This window comes from Camelus ferus, chromosome 16 (genome assembly GCF_009834535.1).
Source record: "Camelus ferus isolate YT-003-E chromosome 16, BCGSAC_Cfer_1.0, whole genome shotgun sequence".
Lineage (NCBI taxonomy): Eukaryota > Metazoa > Chordata > Mammalia > Artiodactyla > Camelidae > Camelus > Camelus ferus.
Window position 1 is genome coordinate 2,432,379 of NC_045711.1, and position 21,116 is coordinate 2,453,494.

A 21,116-nucleotide genomic window follows, 5' to 3' on the forward strand; every position below is an offset into this window, starting at 1 on the left:
ACACACACACACCCTGAAATTCTCAACAGTAAAAATTCCAGTATGTTAAGCAGATATATTTATTAAAAATAATGCTAATGTAGTCCTGGGGCACATTGATTCCAAGAGGGTGTTTGCAGCAGATTTCATTATAATTACTTGACAGCTAAATAATAAAGGCTTGTTTTTTTTTTTAAACTTACTTACAGAGTCACTAAATATTAATAGAGGGGAAGGAAAGAGGAGAGCTGCCCCAGTGGGGACTGGCGCTGGTATCAGTCTTCCCTAAGCATGTCTGGTCGGCAGCCATGGGCAAAGCTTGTGTCTAAAGGGTTAATCAGGGCCCAAAGTGATTTTTGCACTGAGCTCCTCCGGCTCCTGCCGTGATGCCAAAAGGCATGGGATTGAGAATAGAGCAGAACTAAACAGTTTATTAAACTGTTCAAATTGTTAAAAATGATTAAAAGCCAGTTAAAGATTTTCATAAACACTATTCCAAAATGTTAGTTTTAAAAATGTTACTAGCAATGTAAGCGTTTCCCTTATGTTCCACCCCTCCCTCCCTAGCTTTTAAAATAAACTTGAACACCCAGTGTAAAAAACACCTCAGGGAGAACCAAAAGTCAACCATTTGGAAAGAAAGGTGAAGAGGGGAGCAGACGGTGTGTAGCGGATGCTGGTCCTGCTCGAGGGGCCGCCGAGGCGGGCTTTGGTGGCTTAAATCCCCCAGTAAGGCATCAGGTGTCGGGACTCTTTCTCATAAACGTCTGGAACTATGCCGTAAGGCGTCTGTACCATTTTCACTGTCGACTTCCCGAAGAGCTGGCGCTCGTAGTCTATCAGCTGCCTCCAGAAGCCCACGTTGGGCCGGATGACGGGCCTCCGGGCTTTTACCCAGTGGTACGCCTCCAGCAGGCACACGCTGTGGAACTTCATCAGGTACGCGATGCAGAGGGTGGCCGAGCGGCTCACCCCTGCGGCACAGTGCACCAAGGTGGCCCCGTGTTTCCTGCTCACGCTGTGGATCTTGTCGGCCACAGTGTCAAAGTAGAGTCCAATGGGGGCATGAGGCATGTCAGCCAGAGGCACTTTAACATATTCAAACTGGGGCCAGTTGAAGTTGGGGATCTCAATGGTAGCATTAACAATGCAGGTGATGCCGCGAGCCTGGAGGAGGTGCCGGTTAGAGGCGACACTGCCTCTGCCCAGGAAGAGAGAGGAGGTGATTTGAGCAATGCCTCCTATGTCTCCCTCAGAAACCATCCGAGGGGCCATGAGAGTCCGTGGCAGCGTGCTGTGGCCTCTGGAGCTCATGAAGACGCCAGCAGTCACACTTGCATCATGGGAAGCAAGACCAGAGTGTTTTGTTTTCCTCCACCAAGGAATCGGAAGTTACAGCCGCCTTCCTGCAAAACACAGGTATCTGTCAGGACCTTAAATGCCACTGACTGACTGCAGCTGCCTGCCGTGTGCGGGGCAGGGAGGGTAAAAGGACAGGCAGTGGTTATTTTCTGCAGTAGAGTGTGTTTTCAGGGAGGTAGACAAATCATTTTCTGTCCATTGACAGGAAAAGTAGCCTTAAGATGCCAATATGTAAAACTCAGTGCACTGGTGATTATTTAAAAAAAAAAAAGGCACTAAGTGGAAACAGTCATCCTGCTTCAGGAAAAGTTACAGACAGAAACAAGCCCAGCTAGTCCCTGAACAGCAGTCTCGCAGGGTGTCGCTCTCCCCGAAGGGAGTGGTGCTCCTTGGTGATGAGGAAGAAATCAGAACTTCTTGTCCCTCCCATAGCCGTGTTCTTTCGTACACCTCATGCTTCCTCCACAGCTACGAGGGCCACATTCTCCTAAACCAAATTCTACACACAGAAATCTTGAAAAGTATAAAAATACTGCTCTAGGTAACATACCCAGAGAGCAGCCTTTGTGGACGGTTACCATACTGGACCCGTTACAGAAAAGCCAGGGCACATGGTCGCCTTGGCCCTTTATTATTTAAAAGTAGCCAACTCCTGTCCTATCTGTGACATCTGAACACTGGAAATCCAGCTAGTTTCGGGTAACTTGTGCTATGGCATTTTCATGGAAATAATCCCAGGCAATCTGAAGGCCATTTTCTCAAAAACTCATTTGTCTATGTTAATGAGCATTTCAGCTGACCTGAGCCTGGGAAACTGTGTCTTCCTCAGCCAGCTCTAAGCTCCAAAATGAACCCCACTGGCTTAAGATGTGTGTTGGAATTAATTTCATTTAACCAGTGTTTATTATAAAAGACATTCAATACTATATAACGTCTATATAGTCCATCAGTAACAAGACAAAAGGAAATTATTAGTTTCCTGCAAAACCACACTACTTTGCAGCCTGTGCCCTCAGCGAAGTGTGCCCTTCCCCGCCCAGGTGCTGCAGGGACGCCTGAAGCGACTCCAGCCCGAGGACAACACCCCCCCCCCCAGCTCCACAGGCAGAGGTGGTGCTGGGGCTACTCACTTGTGTGCGGAGCCTGGTTCCTCGGGGGTCCTGGGTCTGGAAGGTCGTAACTGAGTGCTGATCACAGTAGATACAAATCAGATCTGCAGAAAGGCAAGGAGGCAAGAATGTGGCCAATTAGGAAGTTCAAAAGAATTGCTCCTGGGTTTTTACTACTAAATTGGGTTTGACTGGAATAAATCTAGGAAGTGGAAAGCATGCTAAATATATCTCCACGTGCATTTAAAGAATGCACCAGTCATATCAATCCAACTCTTAGCTCAGCATTAATGACACATAACCCACGGTGTCAAAATATTAAGTGCTGTTTTGGCCATTCATAAAAGATGAATTTTTGACAGGAGGAGATTCAGAGACTACAACACGTTGATGAAATGTAAGGCCTTGCTCACGGGGCCTGCAGGACATGACACCCAAGCTGGCAGCCCAGCAGCGTGCAGGCTGCGCGCAGCGCGCCGGGCACCGCAGGGGCGCGGGGAGCCAGCTTCATGCAGGGCAGGGCTGCCGGGGCTGCTGCAGCCCCGGATGCCGACGGCAGCAGGCACTGGTGCTGAGGAGAGCAATTTGAAGCTCTTTCATTCTGTTTTCCATGTTGGCCTCTCTGTTTCTCATTTATGTAACAAATCAGCATCATTAAAAATGGGTTCCTCCCATGTTTGTCCCTCTGCCTTCCCCCAGAAACCATCATACTTAAATTGTCATTTTTTTTACAGCTCTGTTGAGACATGGCTAACACACAGTCTGATGTACAGCCTGATGAGTTCTGACATACATGTACACGCAAGACACCATGAACTCAAATCAATAAACATCCACCACTCCCTAAAATGTCCTCATGCTCCCTGGTAACTCACCCCTCCCTCGCCGCTAGCCCCGTTCCCAAGCAACCACTCATCTGCTTTCTGTCACTGTAGTTGACATTTTCTAAACTTTTATACAATGGAATCATATAATATAGTTCTTCGGTCTGGCTCACTCAGCATAATTATTTCCACATTCATCCACGAAGTTGTGTATGTCATCAGGTTATTCCTTTTTATTGCTGAGTAGCATTCCATTGTGCAGATAGAACTTTATTCACCTACTGATGAAAATCAGGTTGTTTCTAATTTCAGGCTATTACAGGTAATGCTGATGTAAAACATTCATGTACAGCTATTTGTGCAGACATACGTATGCCTTCCTTTCTCTTGGTTAAATACCTAGGAATGGAAGGACTGGGTCATTTGACATGTATGTATTTAACATTTTAATATAGTTTTTTTTTTTAAAGCTTTAAAAATAAATTATTACAGCTTACAACCTGAGGGCAGGTACTATCTTTGAGCTCTTTCTCTGCTGTGTTCCAGAGCACCAGTATTTCGCAGAGAGGAGCGGCTGTGTAAGGCTGGTGCCCTGGTTTTTCTGGCTGCCACTCAGGGGACATCTCTTGACTGTCTGGCTCTGGGGGCAAACACGGTTCTTGGCTGGCTACCAAACCCGGGGCACTACACAGCCAGTCAACTGAAACACCCTCAGAGTCTCCATGAAAAAGGCTACTTGCTTGTCCTGGAGCTTCGGGACACGCTAGGGGGCAGGTTTCTGCTTTGGCACACATCCAGAGGCCCGTGGAGCCGTCTGCATGCTCGCCCTTTGCCTTACTCCAAGTCTCTGCTGTCTCCTGGAGAGGAACTGGTTATACTCACAGGGCACCCAGATTTTTAAGACTGCTGCCCAAGGGACACCTCTAGGTCACCTGGCTCTGTGGACAGTGGGACTTAATGCTGGCTGTCACACAAGACTGTATCTGCATACTTTAAAAGCTGCTGACTGACATCCTTTCCTAGAGAATACTGACAGGTCTGGGCCCACCTGCAACTACTGAGAACCACTACAAATGAAACAGGCTGCTTGAACAATCACAAGGGTTTTGAGAGACAATCAGGATTACAGCAGGGGTGAATGGTAAGGTTCACCCCCTATACAAGGTCCCTCCTTTAATACTGGGAGAGGCGGCTGTTTTATCTAATGCAAAGAAACCAATGCAGAGTGAAGGAAAATGAAGTAGAGGAAGATGTGCCAAATTAAGGAACAAGATAAAACCTCAGAAAAAGTCCTTAATGAAATGGAGAGAAGTGATTTACCTGATTAAGGGTTCAAAATAATGGTCATAAGGACGCTCACTTAACCTAGGAAAAGAATGGATGAGTACAGTGGGAACTTCAATAAAAAGACAGAAAATATAAAAAAGTACCACAAAGAGGTCACAGAGCTGAAGGATACAGTAACTGAAAAATATGCTGGAGGGGTTCACCAGCAGACTGGATGACACGGTAGAAAGGATCAGTGAACTCGAACACAGGGCAGTGCAACTCAAAACAACTGGAGCAACAAAAACAATGAAGAATAAAAAAAAGTGAATATTACTTAAGAGACTTACGGGCCAACATCAAACAGATCAACATTTGCATTATAGGGGTCCCAGAAGAACACAGAGAGAAAGGGGCTGAAAACTTTCCTAATACAGGGAAGGAAACAGACATCCAGATCCAGGAAGCTCAAGAGAGCGCCAAGTGAAACACACGCCAGAGGTATGGGTCTCTTGACCCACAGTGAGACACATTATAATTAAATTGTTAAAAGTGAAAAGAGGAGAGAATTTTTAAAGCAGCAAGAGAAAAACAACTAGTTACGTACAAGGGAACTCCCATGAGACTGTCAGCAGGAAACTTTTTGCAGGTTAGAAGGGAGTGGCATGGTAATTTCAAGGTGCTGAAAAAAAAACTCTTGCAGACAAGAAAACTCAGCAAAGCTGTCATTCAGAATTAGGCAGAGTTTTCCAGACAAGCAAAAGCTAAACCGGCCTTACAGGAATTAAGGCAACTTCTTTAAACCGAAAAGAAAGGCTGCTACTTAGTAACAGGAAAACATATGGAAGTATAAATCTCACTAGCAGATGTAATATAGTAAAATTTGGAATAATATAAAGGTGGTATAGCTTAATCACTCATAAAGCTAGTATGAAGACTATAATAAGAAACAAAGAAGGACATTACATAATGATAAAGTGGAGGGTCAACCCAGGAAGAGCAGGTAACGTTCCTAAATACTTGCGCACCCAACATGGGACATGTCGATATATAAAGCAGTATTAACAGACCTAAAGGAAGAAACAGTGCAACAGTAGAGGACTTTAATACCCCTACTTTCATCAACGTAGATCGTCCAGACAGAGTATCAATAAGGACACATCCGCTTTAAACTACATGTTAGACCAGACAGACTTAACAGATAAGGCATGGAACACACAATCAAAAAGCAACAGAGTACACATTCTTCTTGAGTGCACGTGGAACAGTCTCCAGGACAGACCACGTATTAGGCCACGAAACAAGTCTTTGAGACTGAAAGCGTATCAAACATCTTTTCCAACCCTCATGGTATGAAGCTAAAAATCATCACAGGAATAAAACTGGAAAATTCACAAATAACTGGAGACTAAACAACACTGAACAACCAACAAGTCATAAAAGAAAACAAAAGATAACCTTAAAAATACCAAAGGCAAATAAAAATGGAAATACAGCAAAGCAAAACTTACGGGATGCAGCAAAACCAGTTCTAAGAGGGAAGTTTTTAACAATAAATACGTTGAGAAACCAGAAAGATCTCAAAGAACCTAACTTAACACTTCAAGGAACTAAAAAAAGGACAGATGAAGCCCCAAGTTAGCTGAAGGAAGAAAATAACAAAGATCAGAATGGAAATAAATAAAATAGAGACTAAAAAGACAATAGAAAAGATCAATGAAACTAAGAGCTGGTTTGAAAAGGTAAAATTGGAAAACCCTTAGCTAGACTCACCAAGAAAACAAAAAAAAAGGACTCAACTAAAATCAGAAGTGACAGAAGTTTACAACTACTACCACAAATACAGAGGATCATATGAAACTACCATTTATAATTGTTAACCAGCAAACTGGACAACCTACAAGAAATGGATAAACTCCTAACGCTTACAACCTCCCAAGGCTGAATCATGAAGAAACAGAAAATCTGAACAGACCAGTAACTAGTAAGAGAATTGAATCCATAATCAAAAACCTCCCAAACAAAAGTACAGACACAGACAGCTTTGCTGGCGAATTCTACCAGACATTTAAAGAATACATATCAAGCCCTAAACTCTTCCAAAATATAGAAGAGGAGGAAACGCTTCTAAACTCATCTTACAAGGCCAGCATTATGTTAATACCAAAACCAGGCAAGGACACCACAGGAAAAGAAAAGTACAGGCCAATATCTCTGATAAACATACTATGAAAATCCTCAACAAAATATTAGCAAACCCAAATTCAACAATACATTAAAAGGATCATACACCATGACCTGGTGGGATTTATTCCAGGGATGGAAATCAGTGTGATCCACCACATTAACAAAAGGTAGGATAAAAATCACGGGATCATCTCAATAGGTGCAGAAAAAGCATCTGACAAAATGCAACATCCATTTATGATAAAAACTCTTAATAAACTTGGGTATAGAGGAAACATACCTCAACAAAATAAAGGCCATGTGTGACAATGACAAGTCCACAGCTAACATCAAACTCAGTGGTAAAAAGCTCAAAGCTTTTCCTCTAAGATCAGGAAAGAGACAGGATGCCCACTCCTGCCACTTCTAATTCAACATGGCATTGGAATTCCTAGCCAGAGCAACTAAGCAAAAAATAAATAAATAAATAAAAGACATTCAAATCAGAAAAGTAAAACTATCACTATCTGCAGATGGCATGATATTAATATACAGAATCAATAAACAGAAATCTGCTGCATGTCTATAGACTCATAGTGAACTATCAGAAGGAGAAATTAAGGAAACAATCCCATTTACAATTGCATCAAGAAGAATAAAATACTTAGGAATAAATTTAACCAAGGAGGTGAAAGACATTTATGAAAGAAATTGAAGAAGATACAAATAAATAGATATATCCTGTGCTCCCGAATTGGAAGAGTTAACGTTAAAATGCCCATATCCGAAGCAATCTGCAGATCTGATGCAATCCCTATCAAATTTCCAATGGCATTTTTCACAGAAACATCTGTATGGAACCGCAGAAGCCCCCGAATAGTCAAAGCAACTTGAGAAAGAAGAACAAGGCTGGGAGGCATCACACCCTCTCATTTCAAACTGTATTACAAAGCTCCAGTAATCAAAATAGTGTGACAGCAGCAAAAAGACACATGGATCAATGAAACCGAATAAAGAGCCCAGAAGTAAACCCATGCATATATGATCAATTCACTTACAAAAAAGGAACCAAGAATATTTACAGTGGGGAAAGGACAGTTTCTTCAATAAATGTGTTGGGAAAACTGAACAGCCACAAGCAACAGAATAAACTGGACCACTGTCTTACACGAGACACAGAAATTAAAGTGGATTAAAGACTTAAATGTAAGACCTGAAACCATAAAAGTCCTAGAAGAAAACAGGAAGTAAGCTCCTTGACATTGGTCCTGGTGATGATTTTTTGGCTTTGACACCAAAAGCAAAAGCCACAAAGACAAAAATAGACAAGTAGGACTACATGAAACTAAAAAGCTTTTTGCACAGCCAAGGAAACTAAACAAAGCCTACGGAATGAGAAAAAATCATTTGCAAATGATACAACCAATAAGGGGTAGACAGCCAAAAATATATAAACAGCTCATACAATTTGACAGCAAAAAAAAATCTCATATTTAAAATGGGCAGAGGATCCAAATAGACATTTTCCCAAAGACATACAGGTGGCTAAGTGGCACATGAAAAGGTGTTCCACAGCACTAATCATCAGGCAAATGCAAATCAAAGCCACGGTGAGAAGGGGAGGGTAGAGCTCAGTGGTAGCACATGTGCTTAACACGCACGAGGTCCTGGGTTCAATCCCCAGTAGCTCCATTAAAAATAAATAAATGAACCTAATTACCTCCCTCCCCCAAAAAAAGTTAGCCAAAAAAAAAAAAAAAAGTTTTTTTAAAACCCACAATGAGATACCACCTCACACCTGTCAGAAAGCTAGCTATTACCAAAAGACAAGAAATAACAGGCGTTGGCAAGGATGTGGAGAAAAGGGATCCCTTGTGCACTGTCAGTGGGAATGTAAATTGGTGCAACCACTATGGGAAACAGTACAGAGGCTCCTCAAAAAATTAGAATTACCACACAATCTAGCAATTCCACTTCTGGGTATCTATCCAATGAAAACAAAAACATTAACTCAAAGATATATGCAAGCCCTTGTTCACTGCCATGGAAACGACCTGTCCACGGAAGGATGAATAGATAAAGAAAATGTGATATATGTATACACAACAGAATATTAATCAGCCATAAAAAAGAAGGAAATCTTGCCACTTACAGCAACATGGATGGATCTTGAGGGCACTATGCTAAGTGAAGTAAGTCAGAGAAAGACACACTATATAGTGTCAGTTATGTGTGGAATCTTTAAAAAAGAAAGCTCACAGATGCAGACTGCCGGTTGTCAGAGGTAATGGCTAAATGGGTAATGGGTGAAGGGGGTTGCAAGATACAAACTTCCATTTATAAAATAAGGCACAGGGACCTCATGTACAGCAATGGCGACTACAGTTAACAATACTGTATTGCATAATTGAAAGCTGCTAAGAGAGTAATCTTAAAAGTTCACATCACAAGAAAAAAAAATTTTTTAAACCATGTATGGTGAAAGATGTTAACTAGACTTACTAGTGATCATTTTGCAATATACACAAATATCAAAGCCTTACGCTGTACACCTGAAGCTGATACAATGTTCTGTGTCAATTGTATCTCAGTGAAAAAACAATTACAGCTTTACAGTGCAGTGGTTCTAACACTTGCGCGTGCGTCAGAGTCACCGCGAGGGCTTGTTAAAACGCAGGGTGCTGAGCGCCCCCCTCCCGCCCCCGCCCCGCCCCGCCTGAGGCTCTGATTCAGCAGTTCTGAAGCAGGGACTCGAGAGCTGTCACTTATTTCCCAGGTGATGCAGATGTGCCGGTTAGAGGACACACGCTGAGAACCACTGCAGAGGTGGATGCTGTGCTGGGCCACCAGATTCCCCTTCAAGACTAAGGCACTCAGAGGGCTGGTGCTGACAGAGCTCAAGTCTGTCCCCAGAAGCTGCCCCTGCCCGAAGGGAGCTGCCTCACACCCAAGGCTACACACCCTCTTCTGGGGCCCACATCTAATGATACAGGGGTACACAGAGACGTATGCAGGTGAAATCACATCACGAAGAGGAACAAGGAAGTAGTCGCTTAAGGGCGCACGGATGTGAGTGTCAGATGTACGCAGAAACGGGCAGAACTCTGTGAGAACACCCCGTCCTGCAGCAGAGCGCAGTCTCGTCCCACTTCCAAGTCTTTCTCTGGCAGAACCCTAATAGTTTTAAAAGCAAAGTCACTGCGGTAATAAACACACAAAATTAGTTTTTGAACTGCTGGTGATAACTCCATCCTCAGTGTGGAAGATACAAGTCAAACTTCCAACCAGGTTATCTAGTCACTAATTAAAAGGGACTCGGTCTTGTGGTCTCCCAAATAATCATTCTGTTTGGGAAGCCACTTCCCCTCCTGAGACTGGTGTCCCATGGCGCACTGGCCTTTCCAGCAGAAGGGTCTTCATCAAGGGCCACAGCTAAGTAACGGGAGAGCGGAAGCCAAGCTTATCCAGTTAACTCATTTGTTGGGCAGTGATAGGGTACTTGGTGCTGCAGGGAAAACAAAACAGATTGTGAGTCCTCAGGGCAGATCCAAGTGAGACAGACACGATGCTCCCTCCCTGCTGCTGCTAGCCAGTCTCGTGCCAACAGACCTGCTTAAAATGCTGAAGCTGAGTCCAAGGTTGAGAAAAACAACTTCTGCCAGAGAGCACTCCGAGGGCACAGATACACAGATGCTCCTCTGACAAACACCCCGCACCCCTTTTACAGATTGGAAAATACAAGCTTCAGAAAGGGTGAGATGATTTAAACTTGGAGATGATAAGTAACAGGACCAGGAAAAGATCCAGATGTCTGAGCTCCTCACTCAAGCCCACACGCCGTTCCTCTGTGACTGTGGATGGCGGCTGCGGTCTCAGTACCTGACCTACAGCACTCCCACCCCACCAGCCGGCGCCTTCAGGGCATGAGAGGGGTCTTAGGTCAGCCTGAACAGCACGTGCTGAAATGCTTCGTGCAGAAAACACTGGGCGCAGACGGGCTGAGCTGCTCTCGTTTCTCCTATTGCCCAGAAGAGGGAAATGCTGCCACAGACTGGTGCACCTTTCAGCACACAGAAAGCCCTCCCAACAGCAGAGGGACCTCAGCAAGGAGCACCCCAGGGTAAGCACAGCAAGAAGCCCTAGTGGGCTCCAGTTCTGAAGACTAGCAGATTCTGATCATAATGAATAAAAGAAAACATGGATATTACACCACAGCTGTGTCCAAATCAACTTAGTCAATGTGTCCAGGAAGACAGACTCTCTATTAGGAGAGTAAAAGATTGAACATGTTTGAGGGATCAAAGATTGCAAGGTGCTCTCTGAGTGACAGCACCACTCCCACTGCAGTGCGCTGGTCTCTGGGCCAAGGATGACCAGGGAGACTGCCAGGGAGTGGCCACGTCGCTGTCCATGGTGTTCAACTCAGCCCTCCCAGCTTGCTCTGGCAGCCGCATTTACTTCTTGGAGGGAAAAATGCTTTTCTAGCCAGGGGGATGGGGATGAAAGACAAAAAGGAGCTGTCCTAAACCAACCCCAGAGACATGGGGTTTTTTTTTGGGGGGGGGGGTTACAAATTATAAGAAATGTCAGATATGACGCTGGTCTCTTTGAATAACGAACATCAAAGTGCTAAGTACTAAATAAAATGCAGAATTAGTGTCTGCTCAGTGGGCCTGTGATCTGAATAGCGCATAAGCTATGAGCAACTGCCCGCTGCCTGCACTGCAGAGCTCCTGGGATGTGGGCACCAGCGTCCACACCCGGAGTCACATTCTATTCAGAGCATCCATCCCACGGCCATGGAAGCTACTTTTTGTTTAAAATCATGACCAAAAAAACCCCACTAGAATGAGGAGTGAAAGAACTGAAATTCTATCTACTGCTTTTTCTTCTCATGTTGAATAAGCAGAAAAATGGTGTAGAGATGACTGTGTAAAGTGATCCAAAATATTTTTAGCTGTAGGGATCTCAGAGGTCCACAGTATATACTGAAAGCCTATATACTTTTTTCAAAAAATACAGGAAAAGCCTATGTAATCACATTTTCTTCCTCCTTTAAAGTAAATGTTTATCTAGTTTCAAAAGGAAAAAAAAAACCCTTAAAATCACTCTTCTTAAAATAGAAGCATTTATATGTATAAGCACATTTGACTGTCCTTTGACTGGATTACTGCATTCTGTTAATTCTTATTTTGTGGTTGGCCTTATTCCTTTGATAACTATGTGAGTTTAAAAAGCTAAAGCTCGAAACTGTTCTTAGAAACAATGAACAGTACATATAGGTAAATTTTTTAAAAATATGTGCAGTATATTGTATATATGTACATGCAATATATTGTATATGTGCAGTCAAATTGTATCAATTTTACCTAATAAAACTGAAAAATGATTTTTAAAAGCCAAAAAAAAAAATAAAATAGAAGCATTTTAGCCTGCACTGTCATAAATAAATACTACTTTTGTCATTACATTTCACTATTAAATCAGAAATATGTTCCATTGGGGGAAAAAGTTAAAATGCTCTTACAGATAAAAACCACAGTGTGGCAATCTTTTGTTAAGGAAAAAAAAAAAAAACCTTTCTGTTACAACATTAAGATTAAAATTCAAACAAAAGTTGAATACATTCATATTAAAGTAAAATGAAATAAAAGATACTCAATTATTCTCAGTTATCCGGAGAGCTTTAGTAATTTGACTGAAATATCTCAGCATCTTACATTTGAAGGAGGGTTTGCTTTTGCTTTTCCCACCATATAAATTAACTGATGTGATGCTGGGAAAAGGATAAATACACATAACACATATAAAGCTAGACTGAGAATCACCCTCTAGCTTGGTCAGATCCTCCCCCAGCGTGACATGCAGCTGTAGAGCAGCCACCTGTGTACCTGGCTGGCTCTCAGTGTCCTCGCGTGGACCCCAGCCTGTTAAGGGAGAGAAGCAAAGGCTGATAATTTTAAGACACTAGTCAGCTGCTGACTGGAGAATATACCAAAGGAGGGCAAGGGCAGTCCACCGGATGAGAGCAGGAGAAAAGGATGCCACCAGTCACACAGACGCACAGACTTCTAGTGCCGTATGATAAATTCATAGATTCTCATGTTGGAAACATAAGCAGAGTAGACAGAAGAGACTATAAGTAACTATCCATCTAAAAGGTGAAGGTGTGTATTTATTTGGGTACCAGGGGGCAAACTCTTCACATCTGGAATTGAGTTTTTTAGTTTGGTCCTCATCCACCTGGGTGTTTAAATTACTTGTCACTCATTTACACAACAGTATTTACTGAGTTGATGCCACATGTTCAACACTATTCTGAGTGTGGCTGGGGACTGTGGCAGAATGTACTTGCCAGAAATGACCACAACCCATGACCTTCTTATGATGTGACCAAGTCAACCAAAAGCATGCAGTAGAAATGATGCTTCCGAGGCAAGATCATAAACACGTCACACACTTCTGCCTTATTCTTTGACACATGCTCTTAGAATGCAGCTGCCGTGCTGTGAGGAAGCCCAAAGCCGCCGGACAGAGTTACCATACGTGGGCGAAATACGTGGGTGTCTCAGCTAGCCCCCCAGCAGAGGTCCTAGTTGATAGTCAGGATCACTCACTAAATATGTAAGTAAAGACACTCCAGTGACTCTAGCTCCCAGCCATTAAGTCACCCCCAGACACGAGCAAAGACAGGTTGTCCCTACTACATAAGGTCCAAATTCCTGACCGACAGGAATCTGTGAGCAAAATAAAAACGGCTGTTTCTACACCACTGCGTTTGGAATGGTGCGCCAGGCAGCAGCAGTAATGTTAAGACATAACCCCGTGCTAGGGTTTTTACCATCTTGAAGAAATGACACAAGGTACACATAAAACAACTGAATAACAATAAAAGATAAACTAACATGTAATGAATCCAACAAGGAGTGCAAACAGTAGGTGCTGCAGCAATGCAAAGAAGGCACAGGGTCAAGGCAAAGTAAACCAGTGGGGCTGAAAAACTGAGTACTCTGTCGCTCGGGGAGGTGCCTCATGGATTACACTGTCATGCCCTCTCCCCAGTCCATTTAAAACATACTGCCATTCTTGCCCTGAGATTCCAAGTGGAGAACACGGGTCCTTTTCCGCAGCCCCTCACACCTCACAAAGTGTGGTCCAAGGCCCAGCAGCGTCCACCTGGAGCTTGAGAGAAATGCAGAATCTCAGGCCCCACCCCAGACCCACAGAATCAGATTCCACAGTTTAACAAGACCACAGGTGATCTGAAGACACATTACAGTGTGAGAGGCACAGCTCTCATTAATCCGCCTTAGTCGGTCCCACCGGACTTGCTGAAGCAAACTCAAGTGCCAGTTTTGTTTAAGCCGCACGGGCATGCTCAGCCTCTCACGGATCAGTATCATTCCACTGTCAGAGTTCCCAGATGAGGAATCAGAGTAAATGGAGGTTAAGAGGCTTTCCCAGACTCCACACAGAAAATGAGTAACCCCACAGGGACCAGAACCCCTTCTCCATGAGTTGTCGGTTTGTTGGTCAGTCATACGATCTAACCAAAACAGATCAACTGATCTAAAGGCTACTAAAATGTGCATTCCATTGAGAAAGAAAAGAAAATGTACGAAGAGAAAGAAATTAAGGTCAATTGGATGTGCTTTATCTATCAAATGGATATTCATCTAAAAAATCCTAAGCTGCTAAGTATGAGATGGTCTTTGGGTGGGAAAAATCTGATAATCTGAACCAAGGAAATGCCTGCAAAATCCCACAATCACACGTAAGCTTGTTTGGTGATAACTGGAATTTGTGCCACAGCCTACATAAATGATACTTCTCAACCTTCAAAGAGTAAGTGGTAAAAATTAAATATGGATCATAGATTCCTGGTTAACCGATGAACTTTGATTGGTATAGGTCAGAACATCTAGATGGAGTACTTTAAAAAAAAAAATCACACGTCAGCAATTAAACCCAAGGTAGGTATAAATTTGTCTCAAAATTGCCAAAGTCACTACTGCCCTCTGAGAAGCAGGACCACGATTTCTCAGGTCCTTTCATAAATAAGATCTCAGTCCTAAGAAGTTCATTATTACTTTAAGGAAGACAAAAATGAATTTATAAATTAGAATGAAGTTCACAGGACTAAGCTCTCAATGGTGAATAGCTGATCGAGCGGCTCTCGGATCATCTAACCCTCTGATGTCTCACCGGACATATCAACATTCTTAAAGCTCAAGCAGTGAGCCTCAACCTTCTCCTTACAAGGATTTCTTTATCATACCCTGGCCTACTTTCACGTTTTTGGTAATGTTATACCAAGTTAACTTCATTTATAAAGTACTGATGAATTAATTTCCCATTTTTCTTTATAAACCAAAGGCAACTATAATTATCTATTCGCATTTCTGAGCAGAAGATAACCAGTTAAGTCTCTTGCATTAGCCGGTTGGAGGGAACCTGATGATGAGGGCACCTCAGTATATCTGAGCCTCCCTGTAGCAAAGGGTGGGGGGGGGGGAATCAAGTTTTTAGCTAAACAGGAGTCAAAGAGCAGAGGATCCTGAAGTTATCCCTCGGCTTTAACTCTCTCCTGAAGAAAGAGTCTTATACAAAAAGACAATCTGCATAGTTCCTTGTAGATTATACTACAAATTACCATTCACACACTAAAAGGGAACGCAATGGCCTCTGAACCTCACTCTAGTTTAAAACAGGGCCCACGAACTAGGGCAGGCAGACCTTGTCTGGCCGGCCACTTGTTTTTGTACAGCCCATGAGGTTTATATGTTTTTAAATGGTTAAAAAAGAATTCAAAAGAAGAATGGTATTTCATGGCACATAAAAATTGTAAGAGATTAGAATTTCAGTGTTCGTGAATGAAATTTTACTGGAGCACAGCCACACTCATTTGTTACGTATTAACTATGGCTGTTTTCATGCTACAAAAAGGCAAGTTAAATAGTTGCAACAGAAACTGAATGGCCCACATGCCTAAAATATTTACTGCCTGATCCTTTAAAGAAAAGTATTTGCCAACCTCTGGCTGAAATTATGTCATAAAGCCATCATAGCAGGGCAAAGGAATATTTTCCCAAGTGGTGCTAAGGACCTGGCATGAGAATCCTTCACGAGAACCACCAGGCTGCTGGTTAGGAGGCTCCGGTGGTGCTCTGTCTGTCACATCACTGTTTACTCGTCGTCAGATGCCACCTGCTCTTGTTAAAGTTTTCTCCTGTAGATCCACAAACTCAAAGACTAAGGAGTCAAAAAGACCCGCCACAATTCGCTGGTGCTGAAACTATTCTGGGACAAGGCGCCAGTAAGCCCAGCAGTTGCATATGAATTTCAAAAGGGTCTTTTTGTGCACTGAGACCTCCAGATGGCAGAGGGGAAGCGGACCAAACTGTCAGCGTAGCAGCAAGAATGGGGAGTGGTGACGTGAGCTGGGAGGGCTGTGGGCCACCTGCGACAGGGCATGGTTGCGACCCCGGCACCCGGCTCCCCCTCTTCCCTGCAACAGGTGAAAAACAAAGCTCCTCCGTAAATTACTCCCAGCAGGAAGGGGTATCAAAAATCCAGATAGGATTTCTCACCCCATCACTCAGATTAAGAGGCTCTAACACTACTTCTCATCCTCCTGTTATAGGTATCTTTTCTTGAAAACTTATTTATATATAAGCAGTTTTTATAATTATGATTATCTTTGAGAATCTGAAAAGACATCTTTAATATATAAGTTTAAAAGTATTCATGATTTGTAAAGAAACAGAGCAATTTAGCCATCTTCCAAGATGCCTTACAGAAAAAATAGAAAGGAACTAGAGATCTCACATTCTTTGGGCTCCTGTTCTCCCATCAGCCCTCCAACTAAGAAAGATCTACTTAAGGGTTTTTTCTAAACCTACAGAATTGTAACTCTGCTCTGAGGACAGAAACAGACTGTTAGCAGATAACACGAGGCACAGGAAATGCTCAACAAAAACCTGAACTTAATAATTTAGTAACAGTCCTGATGTGGCCTCCCCATCTCTCCCTGTCCTCTCTCTCTCCCTCCTTCTCTATCTTTCTCCCTCCCTCTCACACACCCACACACCCCCCTAGCTTTAAATCCAGCTGGCAACGCCAAACACAGGCAATTAAAGTCAACCTGGCAACTGTCTACTCAGAAAGCAGGAACTCTCTATCAAACCAGGTTCTAAACTACCTCTACTGTCGAACACAAAGACCTGGAGGAAAGTACATTTCAAAGATTATAAAAGAGGCATTTATTCCCTAGCGAAGAAGCTGTGGTTCCTTTGAAACTGCCAAGGAACTCCTGTGCTCGGTGCCTCTCGGGGATCTGCACGTGCGCACGAGCATGTGAGCACCGGTCCTCAGAGGGTACTTCCACAAGGACTGGCCTGGGCTGCCACACACATCACACACTAAAGCCAGCACCGCTGACCTGCACGTTTAGGGCTGGGCACGATGCAAATCACCACATCAAGGCATCTGGTGGCCCAAGAGGTAAGACTTCCAAAACCTTTGAAAGACTTCGAGGTACTAGACAATTTAATTTTTAATACTTCACTTTGCATATTTAAATGTCTTTAAAATGATACCTCTGTTAAATTTTTTAAATGGAAGGATTCTATTGGGTATTTGTCAGTCACACAGAATGGAAAACCATCTCTGGCTATAAGTGGTATGCTAGTCCAAACCATACAATTACACATAAGTATCCATAAATATACTGGTACATGGAGGGCCAGGGGTCAACCCACCCAGGTGACATGTACTCATTCATTCAAGAAATATCCAAACATATTGTGGTTAGACAGCAAGTACAGTGGATGATAAATTCAAGGCTGACACCACTGGAAGAATGTAAATTGGTACAACCACTTTGGAAAACAGGCATCAGCTAGGAAAGCTGAGGATTACACACAGCTATGACCAGCATTACTCACAACTAACCAGGCCAGAAACACCCCAGATGTCCGTCAACAGTGAATGAAAGATAACCTGTGGAATTTGCAAACAAAAATGAACTAATTACAGTCACAGGTAACAACATGGATGAATCTTAAAATCCATAATGCTTCAAGAATTTACACCAAAAAACTGTATGTGCGTATATATACATATACATACATACATATACATGATGTTGACCCCCCCCAAAAGGGATTTACAAGAATACCTACTTTGATTCCATTTTCATAAAGGTGAAAAACAGGCAAAATGAAACTGTATTGTTCAAAGATTATTATTTAGGAGATAAAAAACTGCAGAAAAGAAAGGAAATGATTTCCACAAAAATGAGGCCAGTTACTGGCTTGGCTACCTCTAGGGTGAGAAGAGAGGTGGTCACTGGGAAAGATTAGGAGGAACCCTCCAAGATGGTTACAGTTGTGTTTTCTTTAAAATAATTCATTAAGTTAACCATTTATGTCTTATGCCCTTTTCTGTGTGTTATAATTCATGATTTAAAAAAAAACGTTGAATAAATACAACGTTGGCTTCCAGGAATTCAGACCCATTACAATTCTGGCCAATCAGGGAGAGAACACTCCCCCTCCGACCGTCTACTACCGGCCTGTCAGCTCCATGAAGTCAGGGGCCTTATCTGCCTTCTCCCCTAGTATCCAGCACCGAACCTCTGGCGTAGCAAAACTCTCAACAAACGTCTAACACATAAAACCATAAACTCCTGGTGTGAATTTTGTTTTAACTCACCTATCTTATGAAATTACTGATTTGAACTGTGCCCATATTAACATGTCCCTTCCTCTGCCTTCACCCCAGCGAGGCTGTCATAAATAACTAAAGCTACCATCTTCACCGTTCCCTCTGTAAGTTTACACCCAGGCTCCGTTGCTTTAGCAACTCCCCCTGCCTTCCACTCTCTTCTGTGCCTCCTCATAAGCAAAGAAAAGATGAATACACGAGGTGGCTTTTTTTTTTTTTTAAGTCGGAAAGTTTTCATTTGCAACCAAGAGTAATGCCTAGGATCTTAATGATTTAACTGCTTTGAAGTTAAGAAGAGGTCCTCTGCCCATTGTCCTCAGAAATACTACCATGCTATCAGGGTTAATAAAACTTTACAACGAGCAGTATTTAAAATGCCTGCTTGAACTACTTGTTCTAGACAGAAACCAAATCTCTATAAACAGGGTCGGCTAATTTTGTAATTATTTCAAATAAAAAATCACTTTGTGCAAACATTTATGAAAATGCTTAGAAAAGTCTAGAAGAATATACATAAGCCAATAAAGATGAACACAGCAGTTATTTCCAGGACAGATGTTCAAAAGAAGGCTTTAATCTTATCTGTAAAGTTTTAATCTTTTAAACAGAGAATGATTAATTATTGTTGTATTGGGAAAAAGTCGTTTTAATCCACTTTGCCTTAAAATCCCAATTGCAAAGGAATCTATCAAAGATCCCTCCCTGAGGACCAACGTTTAAAAATGCTAAAGTTTTAAAGGATTTCCTGGACTTACACACCTAGGCAGTTTTTTATGTTAAGAATATACATTTATCCCATTCTATTAAAGAATAATACAGAAATCATACCTGCATTCAACCAACATGAGACACTTCAGCTGAGAACTCAGCATAGACACGCTGGGCACTGACGTTAAAAAGCCTTGGAATGAAAAACCGTCTCCCGTTTTATGGGGGAAAGCCAAAAATATCAAGCATCTACCTCTCCTCCCCCAAGCGTCAGAAGATGAGTCAGAGCTGGAGGCAGGAATAGGGCCCATGTGTCAAGCCGCCTGTGCAGGCTCCTTCCTACCTCCACCAGGAAGCCCTCTCCCCCACCCAGGTCAGGGTCCCTACCTCAGCCCGCCCCTGACGTGAATTAGGTGTCTCTGGTGAAGAAGAAGCGGTTATTCTTCGTTCCGGGGGGGCGCCTCCTCCCCCGCATTTCTAAAGGGAACCCAAGAATGGGAGCCTTTCTGAGCTCACAAGAAGTAACAATCGCCAAATGCAGCTCAGGGATGTGGAGCTTTCTCACACACACACACACACACACACAACTTTGAAAAGAATACAGCACCTTTGTTCCCCTCATTTTAAAGAGCAGGAAACACGCAGAGAGCAGCTGTGACTTGTCCAGTATCACTTAACTCTGTGACACACCTGAGTCCCAAGCATGCTGACGGCCCCAGCCTAACTTTTAAACTCATCTGTACAATCTCAGGGCGGATGTTCCAATGTTGCATGACACTTCTGAAAGGCCTCATGGACTAGGAATTCCAGGAACTCTGGTCCATAGTCCTTTAAAGTGAATAAAGAATCGGAACTCGACTCTTGCCTCCGTTTTTACATCTGTAAAATGGGACGATAATGCTCTCTACTTACCTTTCTCATAAAACTACAATGAACAGCTAGTCAACACATACTAGATGCCCTGAGGTCTTGCTGGATGAAAAGCACAAGATACCAAAAAAAAAAAAAAAAAAAAAAAAAAATCCCTACACAGTAGAACTGTATTTGTAAGTCACTCCTCCTTCCCTTGCCTCTGGGATGCTCAGTTACCATAACACTGACTGGTACCATTGGCAACATCCACTTAAACATAGTTATACAATCCACTTAAGGCACATACAGCATGCAACTCCTCTCGCACACAAACAACTCAACTTCGCTTTGGAGCAAGGGTACTTAGGAGAAATAACAAGACATGGTAGCACTGTGTACACCAATGCACCACCGTAGAGAAATACTCAAGTTGAATACTTGGCATTGCTGAAAGTCAAGTTGCCTCTATCAGTGCATCAGAAACCTTTGGAAGATGCAAAAAACCCGCCGACGCTCCAGTGGCTCGAAGCGGGCGAATGCTGACGGCGGGGTGAGGAGGCAGGGAGGCCACGGTTGAACTAAGAGCAGAGGGGTCAGGGAGGGGGAGGGGAACAGAGGGGGATGCTCGCGAAGGAGCCAGAGGGCCGGTACCCGGGCCCCAGCGTCGCCTCAGAGGGGAAGCCTGGGGGGGGGGGGGGAAACGCGCCGAGCGCCCGCAAGGCGGGGGCGGGCGATGAGGAGCGGGCGTTGCGGAGGGCGCCGGGCCTCTCCCCTCCCCGCCGCCAGGAGAATGCGAGAATCGCCGGGAGCAGGTAGGGGACGCCAGCACAAACTTTCCAGAAACCAGGGTCGCCCGGGGCCCCGACCGCCCAGTCCGGCCGGTGCCCCCGAGCCCCGTCGGCGGCAAGTCCGGGCCGCGCACCGCTCCCCGCCCGCACCCGCGGGCCGCGTACCTGCTCGCGCCGACTCCCGGCTGGTGCTCCGTCCTCCTGCGCGGCTCCCGGCTTCTGCGGGCTGGCCGCCGCGCGCGCCCCTCCTTTTCCCCTCCGCCCGCGCCCGGGGCGGGCCGCGCGCACGCTCCCTGCGCCCCGCCGCCCTCTCCCGAGGGGCGGGGGGCCGCGCT

The 21,116-nt window shown here is 43.8% G+C and overlaps 1 protein-coding gene across 2 annotated transcripts; it reads right to left on the reverse strand.

The window, feature by feature from the left end:
• Nucleotides 1-41: 41 nt before the first annotated feature.
• On the reverse strand, nucleotides 42-21,096 carry DUSP14 (dual specificity phosphatase 14). 2 transcript variants are annotated; one of them, XM_032498296.1, is made up of 3 exons: nucleotides 20,947-21,096; nucleotides 2,472-2,554; nucleotides 42-1,385 (listed from the first exon to the last, which is right to left on the reverse strand). In XM_032498296.1, exon 3 carries the CDS (start codon nucleotides 1,291-1,293, stop codon nucleotides 697-699), a length of 597 nt encoding a protein of 198 aa, XP_032354187.1. In that variant the 5' UTR covers nucleotides 1,294-1,385; nucleotides 2,472-2,554; nucleotides 20,947-21,096; the 3' UTR covers nucleotides 42-696. The 2 variants fall into 2 exon arrangements, with proteins under 2 accessions (XP_032354187.1, XP_006173651.1); XM_006173589.3 differs by lacking the exon at nucleotides 20,947-21,096 and adding an exon at nucleotides 19,262-19,326.
• Between the last annotated feature and the right edge of the window lie 20 nt (nucleotides 21,097-21,116).

Bases quoted from the DNA above. Each gene is read 5' to 3' on its own strand.
- DUSP14 (XM_032498296.1), bottom strand. From the start codon at position 1,293: ATGAGCTCCAGAGGCCACAGCACGCTGCCACGGACTCTCATGGCCCCT.